Source organism: Poecilia latipinna, unplaced genomic scaffold (assembly GCF_001443285.1).
Source record: "Poecilia latipinna isolate Pla-1442-1.1 unplaced genomic scaffold, P_latipinna-1.0 Scaffold222, whole genome shotgun sequence".
Taxonomy (NCBI): Eukaryota; Metazoa; Chordata; class Actinopteri; order Cyprinodontiformes; family Poeciliidae; genus Poecilia; species Poecilia latipinna.
The window spans coordinates 638,859-664,961 of NW_015112838.1; the positions used below are offsets into that span (position 1 = coordinate 638,859).

Here is a 26,103-nt window from a genome sequence, read left to right on the forward strand (position 1 = left end):
CCCAGGACACGCTGGAGGGACTGTGTCTCTCGGCTGGCCTGGGAATGCCTTGGGTTTCCCCCAGAGGACATGGAACAAGTGGCCGGGGAGAGGGAAGTCTGGACCTCCCTTCTTAAGCTGCTACCTCCGTTGACTTTTAGAGTCAACGGTCTCCTTGTCAATCCAAACTTCCCCAGCCGGGGAAGTTTGTTCTTTAAGATTCGAGAAATTGCTCCCTAGGATAGATTTCTCTTGATAAGTCCAAAGCATGAAGAAATGGGTCCCCATTTCTTCATGGGTCCACAGCAAGCTGCCCAGCCGGGCAGTGTAGGAAACTTCCCCGATTGTGAAGTTTACTACACAGTCGGGGAAGGTCTGAAGAGATACGAGTCAAATTCATCGTACTCATTCTCATCCTTGTAACTGGTGATGTCAAAAGTGACCCCAGGAAATAGCTTGTTAACAAGCTTTCTCATTCCTGTGGTGACCAAATATCCTGCTCCAAAACCCAGAGAAAAAAACCTGACGGGGATTGCGAACTCTTCCATTGTCAAAATCTTTGTTAAACACGGTGCTATCTGTAAAAGAGATGCTTGGATATATCCTCCTGTTTTGAGATCCAAGCATTCATAACCTCACATGTTCTTTGATCTACGTCATAGATGAGGTCATTGCTACAATGAGTCTCTGTAGTCTGGGGGAATGTCTTGCTTCTGATCGTTGCTATGGAAACGGTCAAATCAGTTCTGCATGACTCAAACTATTAACCATTTGCAATTGCGTCACTTAATCATTCGAGGCGCCACGGCGGACTTCAGAAGGGTATATTTCAGGAGGCTAGGGATTAAAACATGGATTTTAATGGTTAAATATTAAGTTTAGATTGACAATGGTATATTAAAACCATTAATTTAAGTGGGATTTTTCATCATTCCATCAGGTTTAAAATTTTGAATCATACTTGACTTAAAAATATCTTAAGAGTAAAATCAAATGTAACTTACAGACATTTGCTGCTGCTGCTGTTGTAAATTGTGACAAGAAATTTTGCCTGCTTGGAGAAGAGCTACAAAGAAATAATTTTGGTTTAATAATTTTACATGTTAGCATAGAAATAGAATAAATGATGATCCCAAAGAAATGGTGCTGCCGCTCCATATTTGATGGGTTGTAAACGACCCACTCAAACACATTTGTTCTGTACGGTGTGGAAAAGTAAACAATAGACAGAACGTCATGTCTTCCAGCTTTTTCTGTGTAACTGAGAGCTTGACACCAACAGCAGCACAGCGTCAGCAGCCCACATTGCTGATAGCCGGGAAGGAGATAAACGAGTCCATTTCTATGCTTTCCTGTAAACTGGTTATGAGTCCGTTGGTTTTTCACTTCTCTTGTATTTTAACTATTAAACCAACTTGTAAACAAATGTTTATATCTGTTCTTAAAAGAATAGTAGCTTCGTGTCAACATATAAAACTATTTTCACCCCTGGGTATAAGGTACTTGCAATAATAGTAATATAACATGCAGTCAAGATGGTGAAACTTGTAAGAAGTTTCACCATCTCCTGATAAAAAATACATATAAAACACGGTGGTTACATCAAACTAAAATTATTTTCATAAATCCTTATTTTTCTTTCACTGAAGATGTTAAATTATTTACCCCTACATTTTATCATAACACAGACACCTGTGGGGTGCTCTTTCTAATTTAAAGATGGATTTTTCTACTTCCCAGGTGGAATTACAACAAGATCCTTGAAGTCGGAATTTTGACTGCAAAGGTCAGAGGTCGCTGACCTACCCAGAGTTCAGTAACCACTATTGCTGCAATGTACAACAAAATGCTGTGATGCGCTTCTGACAGGTTCTGCCTGTTAAACTAAAGTCACACATATTCACACTGTATGGCTTCCATGTGTGAACATGTTTGTGTTTAACGGCATGAAATGGTAACAGGTGTGTTATTCTGAAAACAAATTGAAAACTTCAATGGTTGTCTGACCTGCAATTTTGCCAAATGTGACAAGAGCTTCCACTTCCAAAACAAATCAAGTGCACCATTAAATTTAAATAATAATGATAATGTTTCCTACAGCGAATGCCAATCATGAGATAAAATCTTATTTTAATTAAATGTGGAATATTTGTATAATGTCAGTGAACCCTTTTTATGCAATAATTAGCAGTGTTAATAGAAAAGATTAATTGACTAATTGATTTTATATATCAGAAAAGTTCAATAGCTTAGCAGAAGAATAAGCTGAAATTGCAACATTTAATGACATGGAAATAGCTTGGCACCTTTTATTCATAGCTTGTGGTTGCAAATCAATTCCTACTGGGCAAATCCAATATTGATGCTACGCTCAGCAATTCATCTGCATAATGTACAGCTTGAATTTCATCATTCGCAGAGATGAAGGTCTTCTGTCTTACTCAGAAACTAAAGGTCAAACTATTAATGCATCCAAAAACATTAATTAAAAAGTCTAAACTTTTGGACTTATGTTCGTACATAAAGAAGAAGCCGCTAATTTCAAAATCATCGTAGTGTTCGTAGTGCGGTAGTCAAAAGCTGTAGTGACACAAGGTCAAAATATAAATACATCAGTCACTGTCCATGAAATGTTACTTTAAATGCACCACGCATGACAAAGAACATGAAACAAAACGTCTTTCTCTTCTGTGTTTCCATATGTCTGTATCTATACTGCCATCATCGCTCGGTGGCTCAGAAAGGTCAGAGCTGCGAAAGCTTCAGAAATTAAGCCTAGAGGGGAAGATGGTGGAGGTGTATAGCTATCTGAAGGACTTTCAAATAGAAGCAGGCAAAACCCGGCAGCTTACAGAAATAGGAACCAAAGTAAATATGGTCTGTCTGGAAAATCTATTATATCATGCTGTGCCCTTCAGTGGAGATAGAGGCAGGAAGAAAAAAAAAATCCCAGAGCAATGCTTCGTGATAAGTCTGCGTGTGCTTATGTTTTTTTTTTTTCTAAAAATGTATATATCACCATGACAAACTAAAGCACACCAGAGTAGTTCATGTGCCGTTCTAACACGCATCCGTGCCCCGTAAAATTTTATTTTATACAATTCGAATGTCCCCTTCTCCCAAACTGCTTAAAGAGCGTATATATCTGTGATGTGCATTGATCTGATGAGGACAAAAGTGTTTCTTACCGGCGTTTTTCAGTGCTGTTGACGACACAGGGCCCCCAGGCTCTCCACTGCCAGCTGATGTTGGGTGCAGGGAGTCCGTAGGCAGTACATTTCAGCGTCTGGCTGCTGCCAATGCGATAAGGACTGGAGGGAGCAGCTGCTTTTTTCTCATAAATCTCTGGGGGAACTAAAGAACAGGAGAGCAGATCTGTAAACCCAACAGGCCAGCGATAGGGAAAATCACAGTGGAAGGAAACAAAAAAACGGTAGCCTGAATTTCTCCAAGGCTTTTCCTGCATGTCTGATACCAATTTTCGGTTTTCTTTGAGGTCGGACCTGTTGATTTCAGCTGTGACTGATTTTTAGAATCATGTTTTTTCTTATAGACCTATAGCAAATAAAAGGAGTGTACAAAAATACAAAATAACTTAATATAAACCAAGAAAAGTTTAGTCTAATTAACAGTCAGACAATAAAGAATCAATTGTATAAATACAGACTGTCTGGATTGTAATGGAGTAGATTTGTCTATGCATGTTCCACCACCATCACTTTTGCATTTGATGCGTATTTATAGTAAGGTTACTTTGAATAGGTGGTCTAACAATAAATCAAAAAAAAAAAAGTGCCATCTGAAGCATAATTATAAAGTGACATGTTAAAATATGACAAAGAGCTCAAAACTGTAAAATACAACATTTATAGTTTCACATTTTCTAAAGCAGGTTTTCTATAAAGGTGCTGACAAATGTCTCAGAATCTGATTTTGGAAATTATGTACTGTCCCTTTAAATATTTAAAGCTGAAAAATGTTTTCTTATTGGTTCTAATAAAGTCATTAAAAAGTATATATATATATATATATATATATATATATATATATATTTTTTTTTTTTTTTTATTAAAATTTCATTGGGATGAATTGATGTTCAATGATTCTGGCCTTATAAATTCCTAACTTCTAATTTTCAGTCTCCTCATCGTTCTGTGACCTTGCAGTATCTAATAAACTTCAAACCCAATTGAAATCAAAGTTTAATGCCAGGAGCACCGGCCTCTGCTACACATCCTTTTGAAGAAAGTGAAACAGGAGGTGCATACCGTTGACAACAAGAGTGATGTTTAGCCTCTTCTCTAGCGAAGCGACACTGTTTTTCAGCACCGCCGTGTACAGACCAGAATCCTCCTGACAAACATCTTTAATCTCCAAAGCGTGGTTAGAGTGCATTCTTATCCTTTTCTTCTTGAACTCCGCCCGTTGGTTTATCAGCGTGCCATCTTTGTACCTGGAAAAGCCACACACACACTTGCCTCAGCACAAAACGCACTGCTCCTCAGGTGCTCTGCCCCTCAGTTAATCTCTAAATTGCAGCCATGCCAGGGCTAATTGTGCTTCTGAAAATATCCCATTGCTTTACTGTGAACACACCAAAGTGGCTTATCTTACCATTGCGTTTCAGGTGTGGGAAAGGCAGAGACGTTTAGTTGTAATTTGAAGGACTTCTGGCCAGCGGTTACCTCCACCACAGGCCCATCTGTATAGTCCAGGTTGATAAATGGCCCTTCTGGAATTGAGGACATTCAGTTTTTACATAAAGCACTTCTGGCCTTAAAAACTTTACGTGTGAATGGCTGGCATTCACCCCGGTGGACCGGTTTTTCAAATATTTTTTATTGACGTCTTCTCACATCGTGCTGTGGTTTCACACTTCAACACATCTCTGGTTCGAAAGCAAAGTCTTTCATCAGCATTTGTGAATAAATCTGAAGATCTGTGTGAAAAATGACAGTGTGCTTTCCAGAGATCAACAAAAAGAACAAATGAACAAATGAGTTTTGACTGAACTCATCTTTCATTACAAGTTTGTAATGTCGATAAGAAATTGTGGAATGATGCAAAACATTTACATTTGATTTTACCTTTATAGTATTTGCTGTTAATATGTGGAATACTATGATGAAATCAAATGTAAGAGTTAAGCATGAAGCTTCACCTCAATAACATAAAGAAGAAACATGTATTTAAATAAGAGAATACATTTAAGAACTGATATTTGCTTTCTTATTTATGATTCTCTGTTTTTTATCCGGTGCCAAGTAACAGGACGAGATTGCACGGAAAAGCAACGCAGTGATGTGTAGGAAGCTCAGACGATGAAAGGAAGAGGGGTCCACAGTATAGTTAATCAAAATTATTGTTGCGTTACCAATATCCACACTTTCAATACTGCACTGACTTCTTGGACCGTAACATTTGGTAGCTTATTATATTCCAAGTGGCATATCAAAACTAAACACCATCCTGTATGCTGCTCCAGAGGCCAGCTGTAAGATACACACATGTGGAGAGTTGATGAATGAGAATAACCTGGACTAACTGCGACTGGTGCCATTCAAAAATAACATTGGAATTGCATGATCCCCTTATTTGGTGTAGGCCAAGTTTGTAATTTTACAGATTATATTCTTACAGCATATAATGCTAAAAAAAAATCTTTCACATGGATTCAAATGTGATGAAATCAAGTTTGATTTGCCAGAATTGAGACCTGCCATGTGTGTGTTGCTTAAGATGCATCCCTCTTTGTATATTTTATCTATATTCTAAAAAAGCCTGTAAAAATGTACAATTTGATGCTTTGCAAAGAAGATGTACACTTACTGTGACATTCATATTTATGTATCCCATGGGCACATTGGGATGAATGTTCAAAGTTTTCTATAAACACATAATTATTAACCAAATTAATCTCAAGACATGTCAGGTTGTGCTGCTGTCACCTCGAGCACTCAGCATGGCAAGATGAGTGAATAAGTGCAGATGGAGCTTCTGCATAATGTAGCAAAATGGTTGGATCATTGGTATGGCATTTCAGTAATGATTAAGTAATTTTTTGGGTATGTACAAAAACATATATGGCACCTTCAAGGAGGCAGAGATCAAATGTTGCATGCTAAAGTCAATGCCAAAGCTTAATTTCACATATTTTCATCCACCACTGCAAAGAAAGGCAACAGAAGAGTCTTACAGTTTAGACAACATTTTGCATTTGTAGGTAAAGCATCTTTCTAAAACTTTTTCACTGAGTTGCTAGCATGTTTGTTGAGTTTTAATTTTAGGTATTTTTTCACAGATTACCAAACGTCTTGGAATCTCGAAGCCTTTAAAACAAACCGGTTTGTTGTAGTGATGTGTTCTGCATTGCTCACCATGAACAACGACTTGAGTCTGGAGAATTTCTGTTCTTTCCATGCTAGTAACAGTGCAGACGTACGGTCCAGTGTCTGTGACGTTGACATAGTGGATGGTCAGGACCTGAACCGCCTCTGTGGCATGAGACAGAGCTTCTCGCTGGGGCTTGGTCTCCACCCAGCTGTTTGTCTGTCGAGGAGAAGCACATTGTGGGTATTATTAGGCACCAGCTGAAATATTCAACTTCTGACCGCAGCGTCTGCCGGGTACCTGTTTACCGGGATAAGACCACTGGATGTCCACCCCGGTGTCGAACTCCACTGTCGCCGTGCAGTTCAGGGTGAGAGCCTCCCCCACCATCAACTCTACCGGTTCCTCAGGAAACAGCTTGACTTCGTAAATCTTACTTCCTGTCCGGGAAAAAGAAAAAAAAAAAAATTGGGAACGAGGCAGCGGGAGAGGTCACTGTGACATCGTCTGTGGCTTTTTTCCATCCTCCTCACGGGCCCGGAGGAAATGACTTTCTTCTGGACCAAAGAAGCCGTGCTACTATAAAAGGCCGGTCCGTTACAACTTTGCACTATTTCCATTCATGTGACGAGCTGCTTCTGGGAGAAATCAAAGTAGAATAGAGTAAAGTCTAGTGGGGGAAAGCTGAGAAAGCTTTGGACACTGGCCAGGGAAGCTGAAAAAGAACCCATCTCTTTTGGCTGTCGGTGGAAATGACGCTGATGTCTGTGCAATACACTGTGATTGCTTGATTGTTTGAAACACCCCATTAGTGCACAGAGTGAAGACTCGGTTTCTCCTCTGACTGATGCAGCTATTATGTTTGGCTGGCAGCAGCGGGGTATGACTTTCCTCTCCTCCTCTGAAGAAAGAGGTGAATGATCTCCCACTGCAGAGAAAAGTGCCTCAGGCCAAGGTCCTCAAAGTTCACTCACATTGAGAGGGAACTTCAGCAAAAAGTTCATCAAGTCAGATGTCTAAAATGTGATCATGACTTCCCTTCCCTTCCCTTCTTTTTTTTTTTCCTGTCACATTCTGCTGGCGCAATTGCTTATGTCCCACTTAGAGAAGGGAGTAGTTTTTGAGGAAATGGCATGATTCAATAAAAGTCTTGACATTTTCTGAATTATGACATAATTGAGTGACTCAGTGGCACACAGTTATTCTGCAACTAAGCAGTAAGTTTAGCACCACCTCTAATTTCTCTTTCAGCAAAAACAGACAGTGAAATCTCAGCTTAAAGTTGAGACTGAACACGAGTCATTATCTCGATAGATAGATAGATAGATAGATAGATAGATAGATAGAGTAGTCACATATGAATAGGTTACCAGTCTTAATTTATCCTCAGTTTTTAAAAGGTTATAGCTTCAAAGCAACTATTTTTGTCTCCAGGTTGTTTTCAGAAAAGTGATTATCCATAAATGGCAATCAATCACTTTCTGTTTTTTAGGAGAGACAATGCTACGAAAAAGAAAGTTATTTTAAAATTGATTTATTGAGTTGAATAAAATGTATGTTTTAAGGTTCTAAAGCTAATAATACTGTGCTTAGCAGCTGATTGCAGGTTCTGCTGGAGCAAATAGCCTGACCGATCAATGAAAAATAGGCATTTGTTTCAGAAGAAAAACGTATAATTACCACTAAAAATGTAGCAGGTGTTTCTTCTATATTTTTATTTAATGCTCAATCTGAACAGAATAAACTATTTTGCTTCATCGAATATTTGTGGTATAGATAACGTTATAAATATCCGATGATACAGTGAAACCATGGTAATTTTTTTATACTATAATTGCCATTAGGAGAATTTCATATTAGCCCGTACATAATTTGTAGTGTATTTTTACCAGTAGTATGAATGTAGTAGTTGTCAGAAGAGTAACGTTTGCCTTCCAGTGCGGCTGTGCATGTTACAATGATCAGTGGCGTGCTGTCAATGAAGTATCTGGGAATGGACCAGCCTTGCTTGTTGTCCCACTTCATTCCCCTGGTTTCCAGACCTAGAGGATACTGTGGATGAAAACATTAAAAAAAAAAAAAGAAGAGAGATTTGACATTTCTGATGTAATAAACACCTGACAGATTTAATGGGTGACACAAAAGGTGGAAGCATACCGACTGCAGGGTGACGTTCAGATCAGGAATTGTGACCAGACATGGCACTATGACATGCGTGGCGGAGCGAGTGATGTAGATGGTCTCCAGCTCGCTGCCGGATCCGCCTCTCATGAGGAAGGGCTGCGCAGGGTCTGGTGGAAAACAGAAACATGGAGCTGTTGAGAGGTAATCTTGACACCAGCTGGGGTAATGGCAGCTATTACTGGGGTAACTTTGTGAACGAACACACAGATCTCCCCGGGCCTGATAATGTCCCACCCGGTGGACGGGCGGTATATGGAGGTCATTACGATTACCAGAGGCTCAGTCTGTCTCCATCCAGCACATAACATTAAAAACCGCTATTATAAGCCAGCTGAGAGACAGGCAGCCAAAGGGTATAATCCCTCCTGGTACAGTTTCACCCCAAGCTGTCTATTGCAGGAAAATAGCTCTGCCATTTGGCTCTTTTTTTTTCTTTTTTGTGTTTTACCGCCTCACTCAATGTAGCTGAAAGTGTTTGAGGAGATCTCAGGCATCGTATCACCAGCTTACATCACACAAAATCTCATACTGCTGAGAGAAGATTGGCCAAAAACAACAACAAAATCTAACCACATAATCAAAAACTACTTGAAATGACATGAAGCTCTAAGCAGAAACAGAATACATGGGGCTTGAGATTCTAACATTAATAATTCGCAGTGCAAAAACATCATATTGGATGCAATGTTACAGTAGGTCTCTTGTAATATCTGAACTTTGGGTTCAATTTCAGCTTTCTGCCGTAAATATGTTGATGTAACACTAAATTGCCTACTGACATAAGTGCTGGTTTCTGAATTGGTGCATCTTGATAAATACGACTCTAGTTCAAAGTGCTTTGAAAGGTCAGTGTGCAAGTGCTTCACAAATTTAGTCAATTTAAAACATAAACTTTGTAATCAGGTTGTCTTTGTTTTGAGATGTTGGAGAAATCTTTCACACATAATGATGCCATTTCTCCCACTTTAGTATAATAAATGAATAAATTATTTAACAATCTGACACAAAAGCAAATCAGAGCTTTTTCATCACAAACAGGAAGTCAGACGCAGCTGTTATTTAATTTGAAATGGTCTTGATGAAAAGAAAATCTGGTGACATGCCGCACATCTTCTTTATCAGCTGTTAAGAGTTATGTTTTACAATCTGTTTGGTAAATCAAAGAAGGGTTTAGTTTTGCAAATATCACTGAGGGAACATGATTGATTTGGACTAGATGTAAGACATCATCACGGTATTATGCTGTAAATGTTATGCCATTGTGGTAGTTCAAAAAATATTATTTGTTGCTTTTAAGCAAAGACTGGAAAGATAATCTGTATGTGCAGGTCAGAGCTTTACAAAACTGGGCATCAGATTTTGCACTTCCTCTGAGTAATTCTTTGGATTACCAAAGTCAGCACCACAAGTCTCTTCTTCTGTCACATCGAAGGCTAAACTCTAAAAACATTACGAACAAATGAGTTGGAGAGCCAGCGATTTCTGAGCACACCTGCGGTTTCCTTATTCACCCTCTTTCATGAAACGATCTGAGAACAGTTGAAACACCAAGAAGAGGCTAATTTTTAATCTCTTTGAATAATCTTTTCACATCTGTGTAATGGCTGGAAAAAAAAACAAAAAAAAAACGGCGTAAGTGGAAAAATGTGAGATTTCTCAGTAGCAGAAGAAAGCTACTTGACGATAAGTGAACAGCCAGAATTAGGCTCCAATCAGCACAGTTGGTGATGTAATCAGGATGTATGCTACAAGTGATCCTAAAATTAATCAGGACCTTACAATGACCCATTTCTCAATAGAAGCACTTCATACACTGCCTGGGCAAAAAAAAATAAAATAAAATAAAATGTCACCAGAATTTAACTGAGGAAAAAATATATGAGCTTCCTGTTGGATACTTACTGCATGGACAACTTTCTTCCATCTGGCAGCAAGTTTTTTGTTTTTTTTTAACCCTGTCTGATGCAATGAGTGGCTCTAACTTATTAAACAACCATGTGAAGAGACGCATTCTGAGGTCATGGAGAGGATGTTAGTCTAATCATTGATGTCAAGCAGAGAAAACTTCTAAGGAGGTTCCAGTAACTACTAATAGAGATGTCCAACACATTACTTAAAGCTCGATAATGGGAACCATCATCTTTAGAAGAAGAAATGTGGTCCAAAAGAAACAAAAAAAAACCTGAATGACTGTGATCGGTGACATCAAATTGAAGATAAAAAGTACAACTCAGAGCTGTTTGACAGTGTAAAATTAGGTGAGATTATTCTTTGTTTTCATACAGAAAAGTTAAAGCATCAAAGTATTGGCTCTCTGAGGAACAAGGCCCTAAGCCTAAAGGCATGTATTAACATTGTATGTTTTCTCTAAAAGAAGGGAGCAACTAAGATAAGATTCTTGTTACATACACAGAGATATACTTGTATTGAATTTTTAAAAAGTGGGATTTTAAACACATTAGAAAGTAAAATTATACAAGGTGGGCGAAATTTTTACAAATAATCTGGAAAGTGTGGTGAGGATTTTCATTTTGCTATAATTACAGTGAAGTCAAACTGAACAGAGAGCATCTTTGAGCATTAATTTCATATTATTATTCTCACAGATTATCTTCTGATACACCAGCTGGGGAAGTGTGTGGAGTACCAGCCCCATAAACGGAGTCCATTTGGTCCTTGGTGCAGCTTTGGGTTTCAACTTCTGACCTCAGGACCTTAGCTGCTTGTCGTCCCACTTCATGGTCACATTTCCAATCTGTGACCATGCACCAAAACTTCTTAATAAATGAACCGCACACCAGTGAACTCTGCTTACTCCATTAGATAAAGTTGCATTAAATTAAAAGAGTAGTGAACACAAATCTCTGTGATGGACTGGTGACTACGGACTACAAATGGATGGAATAGTTTTCTGATGTTTTGGTCAATCACATCAAATCTCAGTAAAATACATCAAAGTTTGTGAGAAATAAAAAATGTCCGGGGAGTTTGAAAACTCTAACAAGACACTGTCTGCGAGCAAACTCTTGTTTGGCACTTGCGCTGGAGGACCGAGTCAAAGCTGACTCCATCATCTCCGCAAGCCGCATGAGTTAAAGCACGCTGGGAGATTACGTTTTATTGATGGCACCATAAATGCCTGCAGATAATACGAAAACACCCACTAAATAAGATCACTCCCAGACCCAGAGCTTGGCAGATGATGAATATTTCAGCACAGAAATGTTTGACGGCACACAGCTGAAATCACATACAAGTTTCAAAAGGAGAATAATTTAAAACTTTGGTCTGACCAAGAACGTCACCTCGGTGAAATCCGATAGGTTGTCAGCTGAATCAACTCATACATGTCGATTCAAAGCAAAAGTTTGAATTTAGTTTTGTATGACAATCTGAACAGTAGGACTTACAACCTTACTTACTAAATATCATAGATTCGGGTAGATAATTTCTAACGTTAGTTTAATGTTATAAATCATAAAAGCGATTGCGTTAGCTAGGGATCCGCTTCTTTCTGAGTTTGCTCAGAAAGAAGCTGAGAGTGTGAGAGTTTGGTGGACATCAGACAGTGCAGACAGCTTGCATGATGGACATCTGCCAGGCTAATTGAATCCATGTGGGCTGCCTCTCATCCCACCACCCGCTGGGTTTAATTTATTGCTGCCATTACATCTGTTTCTGATTAGCGTGCTCGTTAGATCTGCGGCAGCTGTTTTGGCACCTTGTCGGTGGGGATAAACAGGCGCTTCACATGAGAGGTCTGGACAGCGGGGCATCCCTACATGACAATCATCTGTTTTTCTTTTTTTTTTGTTTCGTTTATTCCTGACGGACCTCGCACTTCTCTGGCACAGCGCGCAGAGCAAAGCAAAATAAAGAGATAAGCCCCGAAAGCCGGGTTTCAAGTCTAAAATCTTGGCTGTGACTCATCTGTGTGACACGATGTGAAAGCAGCAGGAAAAAAAAAAAAAAGCTGTTGGCAGAAAAAAGTGGAGCAGTTATCAGTTTGATTACTTTGAAATTCATAAGACACAACAAATCATTGTGAGGGGAAAAAAAAAACCCTGAATAGACGGATTATTATTGTTTTTATCAAAGGCTTCAAATCTCTAATTTCCGAAACTTTAATACTGCCAGCAACCAGGATGTTACAGAGCCTAACTCAACAACTTCCAGTTTTAATAATACAGCAGTGGCTTTGATATTGTAATATATGAGTAATATTCAAACAGATATTCTGTTTCAATGAAGCTCCAGTTTTCCTGCGGACCACCGAAAGATAACCGGAGAAAACAGCTTGAGGTTCTGTTCCGTCATGGAGGGAAAACTACATCCTTAGGAAAAAAAAAAAAAAGGATTGTTGTTTCTGAATAGAAAAGAAAAATGGCTAGACGTAAGATGTCAAAACAGAAAATGTAATTGTCATAATTATCTTGCATTTTGCTCAGACAATTACCTTTGAATTACATGAGAAAGAAACATGAGTATTAAACACTGAACCCAAAAACCACATTCTTGTTTTTATTACCATGTAGTAGGAATCAGCATTAGGTTTTACCAAAGAGAGAGCTTGGAGCATGTGTGTTGTTTATCCATCGCTATAAATTTACTGGCCCTTTCACATATGCATAGGTTTTAGGAAGATAAACTTAAGACATTGCAAAAAGTTAACTGATTTTTTTTTAAACCAAGACATAAACTCTGTGCAAAGATGATATAGATCGTAAAGAAAAGGTATCTTGCATCTGTCAACAGTTTTTCTACAATCCTGAGAGACAAAGGGATGTAAAGGTGTTGGGAATTTCTTTAATAATTCAAGCGTTAACAGCCAGCACCGTATTTACTCTCTGACTCTTTGATTACTTCCTGCCATACTTAAATTACCACTAGATACCGCTAGATTTCACTTTCATGGGAAATATTTGGACATTTTGATATTGCCAGACCTCATGTCAGGACTCGTTACACCTCTGGTGGAGACGCATTTAGCAACTTTCTGGAGTCCCCCTGGGGTGTGTACCTGTGCTGAGTTAGTGTGGCTCACCTCTGACAAAAGCGTAAATCCTGACAGCAGTGGTGCCATCAATGACCTCTTTAATGTCCTTGTAATGGCAGCGGTAGTAGCCCGTGTCTTTGCCCTGCGCACCATGCAGGACCAGCCTCTTGCAGTACTGCTGCCCATTCTGCCCGGGACATTCGCTGATGAAGATCGTCCTCTGACCGAGTGACCCGGTGGTCTGAAACTGTTGCTGGCGATCTGTGAGCTCCTGTCCATTCAGCGTTTCGTCCGGCCAAGTCCAGGCCAGAGTGCGTTGTCCCCTGGGAAAAAGAGCATCCAAAAAACATAACTTTTAGGATATAACTATTCACAAATCATTGCTTTAATATGAGAACCAACTGATTCTAATTAAACTTTTGCAACAGTCACAGTGAGTGAAGTGCATGTTGTTTTGTTTTTCCAAAAGAAATCCTCACATACATCTGCACACCACTGTTCGCTTTGCTCTCTGTCACGTAGATTTTGTTATCTTAACCTGAAGGCATTGTGAGCCGGGCTGCATGGGATCATAATGGCTCCCTGAAAACTGATAGCTCTGCTTTCATCACCTGCCCACATCAAACGCAAATGGCCAAAATCTGTGGGTAGGGCCAAAATGTGACGACTGGATAAAACACTGAAAATGATGGAGCTCTGTGAAAATACCCGGAGGGTAATTTTCTAGACCCGTGCGAATAACGCCCATCTATCTAAAGCCAAGAAAACTGCACACCGCGGAGGATAAATGGTCAAAATTGAAATCGATACCCTCCCTTGGAGGACTCTCTGTGGTAGTGCCATTAGAGGTTTACATATAAACAAGTATTTAAGGCATGCTTTGGGAAAGGCCCAAAAGTATCACCAGCTTTCCAAAGGCAGCAGATTTTTTTCTCCTTCATTCGAATAAAATGGTTAATGGAGTGACAGCTTGGCTGCAGAGAGCAAAACTGAGATTTCATGAGGATAAATGATTGTTGTTACAAGCAAATTTACATGAGGGAATTTAAATCCATGCATCAGAAGGATATAATCAGCTTCACAAAAACAAGCTTGGAAAAACACTGAGCACCCCCAGTAATCACTACCAAGTCAAGATGCTTTCAAGGAACATTTAGTAACTAAATGAGCTTTTAAGTCATTATTTTTTATTTGGTTATTCAAAATTGTGTTTTAGAAAAGATTGTAGAAATACTTGAGCTTACATTAATACCAATATTAAATGATGACTAATGATCTGGCAGTGTCACATCTCATTTGCATAATGCCGACTTTCTTCTGGGAACTTCATAGGTGAATATTTGGAGTCATGTGAGGCTTTCAAACCCGAGAACATGCAATAGATCAATCAGACTAGCACTGAGTTTCTGGAAAGGCTCACGCCTAAATCCAAAAGAAAATGTCTGGTTTATGCTCAAGAGCCAATTTTATGTCCAGGAAACCAAACAATTTAAATAAGTTCAATAATTTCTTTCAGGCAGGTTAGATATGCAGCCAGAATTACCCTGCTATGGGGCATTTTACCAAATGTTATCTCAGCAATGGGGCAACTGTGGGTTGCGTAGTCGTCCTGTAATTGGAAGGTCGTCGGTTCGATTCCAGCTTCCTCCTGCCACATGTCGATGTGGACAAGGCTGCGTATCGGTGTGTGACAGGGTGAATGTGACTGCAGTGTAAAGCGCTTTGAGTGGTCAAAATTATTGGACAAACTGTTAAGTAAGTTCAGCTCATTTGCTATATGTGAGACAGTAGAGTATGATTTGAAAGAAATCCATAATTATTCATGAGTTTTTAAACTTTTATTGCTACTCAGAAATGTAGATTTATAAGCTATACATATATATTCTAAAATCCATTTAGAGTGTACCTTCACAAAAAGTACCTGCATGTAAGAGAAAGTGTTTCGTTGACAGAAATTACACGATCGCCTTTGGAGCTGTCAATCGTGGGCGGAGTCATAGACAAACCAATCACCAGACCTGTGGGAACAAACAGAGCAGCTGCGTTAGATTCACGTTACACGGGTCGGTCCGGACTGAGGGGTTTTTGACGGAGAGCTGCTGCTGCTGGGCCACCAAGTCTCCGAGACGCATCGGGAATCTGAAATCAGACACGCTGTTCTCAACATTTACAAGCTGTGAGGGATTTTGCAGCAAGCCATTCAGTCCCTCCTCGCGCTGAATAACATTCAGCTTCACAGAGAAATCATGACCCACTCACTCATGATGAAATAATGCTGCTCTCAGCTCTGTGGATAGCCTCTAAAATAGCCGCAAAAGTCTATTTGGCCTTGATTCATTATTGTTGCATCTACTTCTCTGGCTTGTGCTTGGTTAATGTGGGCTTTCAATAATGTTTTTGCCATCCCAGAACCCCTGCAGGGCCGTATTAGCATTTAGCAAGACTCTACACCTACAGCATATTATGTATAAATGTGTCACCATGACTTATGCCCCACCTGGATATCATTAGAGATGAAAACAAACACAAAGCAATAACAGAGATTGAGAGGCCCTGTGGTTGTGCGCAGGGAGATTTTCTTTACAGTAAATGATGGCATTTCTCCCCACAAAGGAATCTATGTTTATTTGAAAATGGTTGCAGACACTGATGTACTGCACATTGGCAATTTTCCCAGCTTTATTTAACTTTCAAAACGGGACACTAGAAGCAGAATCCTCATTATCTCAAAGCCAACATCTAATGAATTCTCAATACCGAGGGTATTAACCGTGGGTCAAATACTAGAATCAGCAAATTCTTACACAATTTAGTTATTCATCTTGAAAAATCTGCAACACAGGCGACGGACAAGGCACCGGCAGCAGGAAGAGGTACGGACGGTTTCTCAACACTCTGCAGTTGCACGCTGCCAATCAAAACCTGGATAGCTGCTTATCTTGTACACAGACCCAAATCCTCCAACACATCCTGCTGGCCGGGGAGCACAATGGAGCAAAGTTATTCTTGTGCAAATATTTTCCCAAACATGTTTACAGTGACGACTGATCCCGCTGGAAGAAGACTGATCAGCCTGAGGTCCTTCCAAGTCAACAAAATCTCAAAAATACCCCTGGGCTTGGAGAGGTCACTGCCGAATGGAGTACAAAGTCTTCAGCAACAATACAAATTTAGGCAAAAATGTGTCTTACATGTGAATGAAATAGAAAGTAAATGCATTGGCTGTCGATTTCCAACACCATTTAAAAATAGAGATGAATTGTTCCAAGCTAAATAAGTGACTAAACTATAATAACATTATCCTTAGCCACCATCAAACTATTCTAAATAACACACATTTTATCTGGACTATATAGTCTTTATTATATAGAAAATTAAGGTGACAATTGTTTTAGTTTCGGTGTGTCTTCTTAATTACAGTGCAATGAGAAAGCATTTCCCCTCCAATCACAAATTTCTACTCTTTTAGCTTTCTGTCACACTAAAAGGTTTTCAGGCAATCTGAAGAAACAAATCAAACTAAAATAATTTAATCTAAAGCTCTGCAGGCCTCACTTACCTCATTAAGGTTGAAGTTCATGATTCAACAGTAAGAAAGAAACTGTCTAAAAATGACATTTTGTGGAAGATTTATTTTCCTTTCCATTAACCCTTTCATGCATGAATTATGATCCTTTGTGTCAGGATTTTTTTTTCAATTTTTTTCTTTATTTTCTTAAGGCATAAAAAAGAGGTAGGAAAAAATTCTTTAAAAATAACTATATATATATATATATATATTAGGTGATAAAAATATATATATATATTTTCTCCAAATACAAAGTTGTTATTGAAAAATACATCAGTAGTATTGTTCTTTAGGGGTTATCTGAGGTCACAATATTTTTTTTACCTGCAAGAGTCGTCGTCTACAGTAGAAGGAGGGACCAGGTCGGTCGGCATGCTTTTTTGTCTGTCGGCCATATTGGATTTCACAAAAATAATTTATTGCATTTACAGCTGATAGCCAGTAGTTGATAGAGTATTTTATGATGCATTAGTGTCCACTTCAGTGGTCTGTGTGCATAAAAATCCACAAGAAGCACAAGAAAATGGCTTTTAGATAGCTGTCCACTGTAGTGACCACTATGCATGAAAGGGTTAAAAACTGACAGAAAATCCTACATCTGTTATACTAAAATTTGCTTTAACAAACTCAGACATTTAAGCATGACAAAAAAGCCAAAACAGGAGTGATCAAGTACTTTTTCACTCTTTAATGAATTTAACTTCCCTGTCAGATGCTTTGACAGATAATCGATTAACTTGTACACGAGCCAAGGTTGGGATGCAAACTGGAATTCTTTCAGCTTATATTTATTCATGTCTTTGTGATCATGATCATCCTCGATTCTCTTTTCATAACAAATGCATATATTTGCAGTTGAGTTTTAAGAGTAAAAACATCAGGAAGTATAACTGCGATTGAAATCAAAGCTATTTCACAGTCTGAGTGTTTATGCACACCAAAAACAGACACCAAGGTAGAACATATTGCTCACTAAAATAAACATTTTGAAGGTAAAAGTAGGAAATGCTGCCAGTGCATGGATTGCTCCCTGCTTGGTGCCCAGCAGGACATTCCTTCCCCCGCAGCCTCAGACATTCTTAACTTGGGTTTAAAATGCAAATTAGTTTCCCCAACACATCGTCTCACATCTGATGTGAACCTGCCGCCACCCTCAGTCCCATCTCCACTGTCCTTCACACCTCAGAAAGCCATCAACCTAAACAGAGTAATCTCAAAAACACAAAAGGATCCAGACATTCTTTTCTTTTCACTATTTTCTGAAAAACAAATGTCCTTCAGCAAACCTGTGAGCTCTAAACCTCCTACACCTTCACTTCTAAAGATTGAATGGCGTTCTTTCTTTCCGTACAAGGTACAACAAACTTTGATTCAAAGTGAATATCTCAGTCTATGGTTGTGTAACTTTCAACGATCTGATCGATAAAAAGAACTTTAGAAGCACAGTTGGAGGATAAATTAGTTTGGTTACCCACAGAGAGACGCAGCGGGTCAAAAAGGCTGATAAAAATAACAAATATTATAAAAGAGCACACAAAATAAATGTTTAGTCCTGCTTCAAGTAGAGACTAATCATATAACTTTGCAGGGCCTTTAAGCTTTGTGGAGATTTTCAACCTTACTAACTCCTCGTGTGGTTTTAAAGCCAGTTCTCCCTCCTAACTCGGTGGATTTGGAGGATTGCTCTGACTCTTGTGCCGATAATTTTCCACAATCATAGAATAGTCAGATCTAAACATGAGATCATTAGTGTTCGAAATGGGCCATTAAACTCAGCTGAAGGCTCTCGGCAGGTGACTGCAGTTTACTGGTTTGAGATGCAACATCGTGATTATGGCGAATTTAAGAAGAAGAAATCTGTTGCAGAAGGAAAACTGCTGCTTTCAGCCTGCGTTCATATTTATAAAAGCGCATATGAAAGCATACGTTTGCCTGAACCTGAGGTGTTTTTTCCTTAGTGAAGAATCAATTCATTATTTAATGAAAATGCCAAACTACAACGTAATAAAAATGAGAAGCTTTACATTGCGAGTCTGCCAATTTGTGAGAGCAGACGGAGACAAATCTGCATAGCTGGAGTTTGCTGCAGAATGTGCATCCAGACTCAGCATCAGGGACTGAGAAGCTGAAAGTGAAGGTGTGCTGTGTATAAACAATATGCAATTTTAAAGTCAAGGCAAACGCACCGTCTTAGTGATAAAAGCTTTTACAGAAGGAACATGCATCTAACCTGCATTTGGTTTGTAAATGGCAGGTGAAAGTGTCAGTGCATGTAGTTCCTGAAGAGCTTTAGTCAACGCAGCAGCACCAAAGTCAGAAAAGAGGTCAGAATGGATGTTCAAAAGTTCAAGCTGTTACCAGATCATGTACCAAACATGTACTAAATATGAAACTGATACAAACACAGAATAAGTAGCTCACAAAATCTTTTTGAGGAGGGAATTGGCATCAAGGGGTTTATTCCTATGAAGACCGATCAGAAAACATGCAATAAACTACAAAACTAAGGAAAAGTGAAAGAATCACAGGTGTGTGCGGTGACCTGCTAGCATAGTTACATTGTTGTAATGGTTAGCTCAGGGGAAAGTGTGATGGAGGACAGGAATGTTATCACTCTGGTGCACATAAAATAACATTTAAAAAGGGAGAAAATCTTATAATTATTTGTCCGCTCACAGTTACCTCCAAGGAAGCTACATTTCCATTAGATTACCTATGTTGCACCAAAACACTTATCAAATCATCAAAAACTTTATAGAAAGACTATTAACCGTTTTGAAGAAAGTTCTGGAGTGCCAAAAAAGAGTCCAGCAAGCATAAAGTGGTCTCGTTAAAAGGATTTTTTTTTTTTTTTTTTGCAGAGACACCACCAGTGCAGAGCTCAGTGAGACTGAGACTTTTGAACAGTGGTGTACTGTCAGGAAATGCAGGAAAGAAGGCACTTTTCTCAGAAGACAAAATGTTGTTTTGCAGGAAGTGCAAGGATTGGTCTGCTGAAAAGTAGGATCTAGTTATTTTTCTCACAACGGCATTTCTCCCCTCTGAGGATATATTTTATTTTTTTTTCCACAAGCTGACAGTGAAGCATCCTTAGACCAGGTCGCTGGTTGAGTCCCTCAGATAAAGAATGAGATCAAAACATCCTCGAAGAACCAAAGGTCTAGAGGATCAAAACACTGAAATTTGGGATCCATGGTCCCAAATTTCCCAAACCTATTGAAACTTTGCATATATTTGAAATATTTCTCCATTAAAGCCTTTAAAGTTTGAGGTTGATCTTTGAAATTCAGTATTCCATAAAAACCAACAAAATATAAAACTAACATCACGCTGTAAAGTTTGTTAGATAACATTTTTGTCAAACTTCAAATTATCAGCCATGACTGTTGGCAGCAACAACCATTTCCTTTAAATCCTCTCCAAAGGCCGCCTTGCTGATGCCAAAAACACTAAACGCACCCCCACCTGCCCAGATCCAGCATAATGTCCCGTGACATTTTTATTCGGTTTTGCAACAAACACTCTCAGATGACTTTTGAATTATTGTAATTACATCTAATAACATAATTTGCACATCATGAATTCAGGTTTATAACCCAAGGACGGACCTAATTATGTGCAACGACATTATTTCTGCCTTTGGGGTGTGCAGAGTGAGCGGCGGACTGCAAGCCAAATACCTATTGTAGCTGGCTCCCGGTGATGGATGTCTCCCTCACAATCTGTTGAGAAATCACGCGCCGACAGACTGGATGCAAATTGTAAATCTTTTCAAATGTCAGCGCTGAGTAGCGAGCCCTGAGAGATCCACCATCAAGATGATGGAGGTGCGTTTAGAGGGAAGAGGAAGCGGGGAAAGACAAGAGGGGAATCTCGGCTTCAGCTGCAACGTCAAGTTTCTGTGGCCGTCACAGGGGGCTTTACACAGTGGAGCTAAAAGCTTGAAGAAAGTGAAGAAAAATTTCCACGTGTCATTCAAGCTGGTAACCTCCTGGCATGTGTGGCTCTGAACTCTTAGCACCTCTGAAGTGTCCTGCTACCAGGGTTGGTTTGAGGATATGTGCCACTGCACTTGTCAAGGCCTTGCGTCACTTGTATTACTTGTCACCTTAAGTGGCTTCCCTCTTAAATGCTGGAAGAAAGCTCCGTAAAGTCATGGCTTCTTGAGTGGTGTGAAAAAAAATCCAGCCACCTTTTTATTGTTTGGACACTTGAAATTGATGAAAGAAGAGAAGAACATTCTTCTTCTTCATCTTCTTCTTCATCTTCATTCTCCCTTTGCTGCTTCAGGGACAGAGGTCTCAGCGTGCCACACTGTGTGTACATTATATTTCCAAACTGTGAATCACCAGACTCTGCAGCCTGCCCATCTGTCAGCTCTGTAAATGGTCTGAGAAAACAAAAATTAATGACGACCCCATTAGTAATTGTTGGCTTTCTGTCAGACTCACTAAAATATACAGTTTAACGTACAGAAATGTGAAAGGAATGCCAAGGAAAACCAAACACATCCATGTCCAGAGTTTCACTGCTGATAACGTGTCTGTTTAGGATAATAAACACGTTTCTCCGGCAGGGCGGATGGTTAGGACTGGTATCGCTGAGTTAACTTATGCTAAAGACCTCAGAAAGGTTCACAGGCCCAATTTATTGGGGAGGTTTTGTTTCTGAAAATTATAGTTTCAGCCGGACTCTCTGAACCAAGTGGTTCAAAGAAGAGGCAAAACTGACCTGACCCCTAAAAGACATTACATTTATACACAGCAGACTGAAGCATTTTGAGGGAGAACACTTTTTATAGCATCAGCCTAAAAAAAACAGAACAAAGAGAAAAGATGTTTCAATCATGGCCCCCTGCACGGCCAAGACAGAGCTTGGAACAAGTTATTTTCATCCAACAGGCTGAAGATGTTCAGTTGTTGTTTGCTGGGCCGTTTTATCCAAGACCTTCAAGTTCAGTGACATTTTCAGCAGTTTTAGTTGAGCAGGTGTTGTACTTTATGTCTGTTATTTTAATGCTTTGAGACTCCTTAATTTAATGAGTATCTACTAACAGTTTTTAAAGTTCAGTCTATAGTGAGCAAATCTTAATTTTATATCCGTCTCAGATTTTTTCCCCCTATCCTAATTACAGTGCTCCCACACTTTTATCATTACTAATTACCCTTGGTAATAACGATTAAGGAGCTTTAAGGTAAATGTGTCTTTAATTACAGAAGTAAAATCTAAAATATGAAGTTTCATACACATTAAATTGTATATTTAATATATAAGAGGATGAATAAAGGGCTGAATTTTCTGAAAAAAGTATGAAATGTTTTTTTTTTTTTGTTTTTTTTTTCAGAAATCTTAGGTACCTTTATTACAAGCATCCCTATCAATTTCTATAAACTGAATCTGAAGCTTTACTTTTTAATTTGATGAGAGTGCCCAGAAACTTTTGATTTGTAGTACAATAGCTCCTGTTTCCACTGGAAATAAATGTAACGAGACACAGATGGACGCTGTGCAGCTGGTTGCTAAACACGTTTCTGTTCCACATCATAAATGAAAATGTTTGGCCATTGCTGAAGAACGTCTGGGTCTGTTTTGGTCAGACATGAGTATGAACATTTCTAGTGAAACTGACCTGATTTTTCTTCAGGTGGGATGATTACATATGTGCTCCATGCTTTTCAGGTTTTTATTTAAAAAAAAAAAAAGGCAATGTATCTGTCTCTTTTTGTTATCTCACATGAAATCCCAATCAACTTTGCAGTTTGTGGTTGTAGAATGGTTAAATGTAAAATATGAAGTCTTCTGCCATATCTCTGTTTCCCAAATGAATAGTGATTGGATTGCTTACAAATGTGAACACATGGCTGTGAGCCAGAAACGTATTTGAGCTTGGTTTTCCTCATTTCCCATGCATTCCAGCTGTTGGTGCAGAGATAAGCCCCAGCTTTGAGAGATTAGCCCCTAACTACAATCAGCACAGCAAAGATAACACAATGCACTTCCTCACTGATTTCTCCCTGGTCTTTTTTTATTATTATTATTTACAGAAGTTTGATTTATTTATTTTTTTTAAGGTTTGAGAGGAAGAAATGCTATATTAACAGTAACTGGTATCAAAATGTCCTTTATTAGCTCTAAATGACTCTAATGACTTCATAAAAGCTTCTCTCCCAGGATGTGACACTCTGAACAGCAGGGAGGGTCACAGATGATTAAATTCTGACATCAACAATTATCAAAAACTTCTTCAATGACAGCCTTTCTCACATCAGAGGTCACTGAACACATCTTTATCTAACAAAAATCTAACACAGCTCTAGGGAAAAGTGATTTCTCTTCGTCGTCGTGAAAAGCTCCTTTCGCTGTGGGGAGGGATGTGTGGACCTTGCGCCACGTCCAGCTGGCTGCGCCAAGTAAACATGAAGAAATGAAAAGCATTAGCCTGGAGCGTTAGCAAAGAAAGAGGAAATGAAATGCTCTTTCATAGGAAAAAAAAATAATGTTGCAAAGATGAGGACGAGACGGTGCAAAGAGTTTGCTTGGTGTTTCTCAAACATGCAGAGGACATGGCTGGGATCGCGCAGGGATGGTTGAATTAGACACACTTTGCCGGGCTGCATGCCTCTGTGCTGATGGAAGGGCCAAATGTGAGCTGAGAGCCAGAAGCCTGTATTATAAGGACAATTGTGCCTGTTTGCTCAGCATGTGCGTCAGGCGGCACTTTGATGTGTCAAACCTCCCAAACCCGGCTGACGGGAAGACGGGGGTAAAAAAAAAAAAAAATGCACGACCGGTATAAAACGTTCTCTAGAGGAACATATTCAGCGGCTCCATGACTTCTGCTCAAAAAGTCAGAATACCAAGAAGTATGAAAAGCAAAGTCATATCCAAGTGTTTTGCAAGAATGATTATAAAAAGTGTAAACATGTCATATATCAGCAGCGCAGATGCAGGATGGTATCAGTTTCCTATCATCCTCCTGGTTCAAATAACAACCACAGAGTGATTAACATTCCTGGTTGAATACCAGCATCCCTTGTAAAACCCGATCTTTGCTGCATGACATTTTATCCGTCTTTCTCTTCCCTTCTCCTGCCTGCTTCGTGCTGTCTCCTATCAAATACAAAATTCCTCAAAAGTCACGAAAGGGAAGACTGGCTACTCTACTTGCTCCATGGCTGCTAAATAGCAGCAGGAATCCCTAAATCCATGTTTCAATCCCTCGTTCCCACTGCTGCATCCACAGCTGCTGCAAAGCGTGCACCACGTCATGGGGCTTGCCGAGTCGCAAGGAGTTTATCCACCGACATGTAAATGTTTGGTCAAACCTTTTTCCAACTCAGAACTGTTTGATAAGAAATTCAACCGAGTCCTTAAATTCCAGATGCTTAAAAGATGAAAGTGGAATGGATAAGAATGCTCCACGAATGTTTAGACTTTTCAAATATCATCCAGGCATACATACTTAAAATCATCTACACACTTAAAATGAACCACAAGACAACTAAAAGACGTTATTTTGTGAGATGCAATAGATGTATCCTTAGGGTACAATGCTGCTAAAAAAGTTTTTGGTCTCTTACAGGTTTCTTTGAGTTGAGCAATTTTTTTTTGTCACACTTAAATCTTCCAAATGAAATGAATTTTATGAGTAAATTAAAAATTAGAGGGAAAACTATCCAAATCGGTCAGATTTTTTGGGAGAAATGTATTCTTCTTGTGGTTAAATGTTAAATTATCTGTGGTTGACGACACCGTCTTTTTTTTTTGGAAAGCTGAATTAAATTTAACCATCCACATCCAGGCTTAAATCAGTTCAACAGAACATGTCTGACAGCATGAAGTAGGATGAAAGATAAGAAAAATATAAAATGATCTAAACACATCAAATTCAGAGACATCTATTTGACTAAAAAGGGTTACAAAGTCCTACTGAGGCTTTGGCACTTCAGTGATCCACAGTGAAACCGTGAAACTCAAACAGAGAAAACGTGGAGCAGCAGTGAACTTTCGCAGAAGGTATGAGAGTCCACCAAAACTATTCCAAGAGCACATTGACGACTCCTCCAGGAGGACACAAAAAACGGAACAGCATCTAAAATATACAGAGCTCTTGGCCCATCTACAGGCCAAGAGCTGTTTTATTGATTCAACAATATGAACAAAACTGAGAATGTCATCTATAAAATACAGTTCTGCGGTGACAACTTCTGCTGACCAAACTGAACACAAGGGTCTGCCTCACTTTTGTGGAAAAAAAGAAAAAAAAAAAAAGGACTATGAACTTTGAGACTTTTTGGAAAATATTGTGTGGACACATGAAGCAGAAATTCTTTGGAAGGTGTGGATCCAGTTACATCTGGAATAAAACAAACACGGTATTTCAGAAAAAAGTACTTCATGCTGGAATACTTGCCATAGTTCACATAAACATGAATTCAACTCTTCACCAAGAAATCCAACAGGAAAAGGTTTCTTGAAGTTTTTAGATGTACAATTTAAAATGCACTGTGATGCAATCATGGGACTGCTGTTCTGTTCAGTTTGTCTATCGACGTGTGTTTTGCCCCTATCAAATAAATTAAATAACATCTGCTGAACTGGATTAGTATAAAACCTTCATCAGAAATCTAAACCTTTTTGAAATTTGATGCATTTGCATTCAGATTATTCTCCTATGTCGGCTCGCACTCATCATTCTGCCACATTCAGGCAGCTTTGAAAGGAGCCTTTCTAACCTGCAGAGAACACCTGCTGATATGATAGATCAGGGACATAGAAGGGGGAAAGAGTCAAACGTCAGTGCCAACGAAGCCCTTTGAGCCATTTAAAAATGTAAAGCTTCTCTAACAGCCATGCATTTTGAAAGCGGGCGAGCGCTGCGAGTGCAGAACGTAAGGTGGCAAGCGGAGAGTTCCTTTCTTCGCGGCTGCAACACGGGGGCACATTAAATCCTGCATGAAAAGAAAATCGGCGAGCAAATTTCCTGTGTTCTTTATCACAGTGATGATTCTCCCACACTCCCCGTTTTCATGTACAGCAAAAAACA

At 39.2% G+C, this 26,103-nt stretch overlaps 1 protein-coding gene across 1 annotated transcript in view; it reads right to left on the reverse strand.

The window, feature by feature from the left end:
• flt4 (fms related receptor tyrosine kinase 4) overlaps nucleotides 1–26,103 on the reverse strand; it is a 57,336-nt gene that overhangs the window by 20,692 nt on the left and 10,541 nt on the right. Inside the window, exons 2-10 of the mRNA XM_015031897.1 lie at nucleotides 15,411–15,507; nucleotides 13,538–13,812; nucleotides 8,467–8,600; nucleotides 8,199–8,361; nucleotides 6,610–6,749; nucleotides 6,357–6,528; nucleotides 4,594–4,711; nucleotides 4,248–4,432; nucleotides 3,168–3,333 (exon numbers count right to left, since the gene is read on the reverse strand). Coding sequence (XP_014887383.1) covers nucleotides 3,168–3,333; nucleotides 4,248–4,432; nucleotides 4,594–4,711; nucleotides 6,357–6,528; nucleotides 6,610–6,749; nucleotides 8,199–8,361; nucleotides 8,467–8,600; nucleotides 13,538–13,812; nucleotides 15,411–15,507 — 1,450 coding nt within the window. The remainder of the gene's footprint in view (nucleotides 1–3,167; nucleotides 3,334–4,247; nucleotides 4,433–4,593; nucleotides 4,712–6,356; nucleotides 6,529–6,609; nucleotides 6,750–8,198; nucleotides 8,362–8,466; nucleotides 8,601–13,537; nucleotides 13,813–15,410; nucleotides 15,508–26,103) is intronic.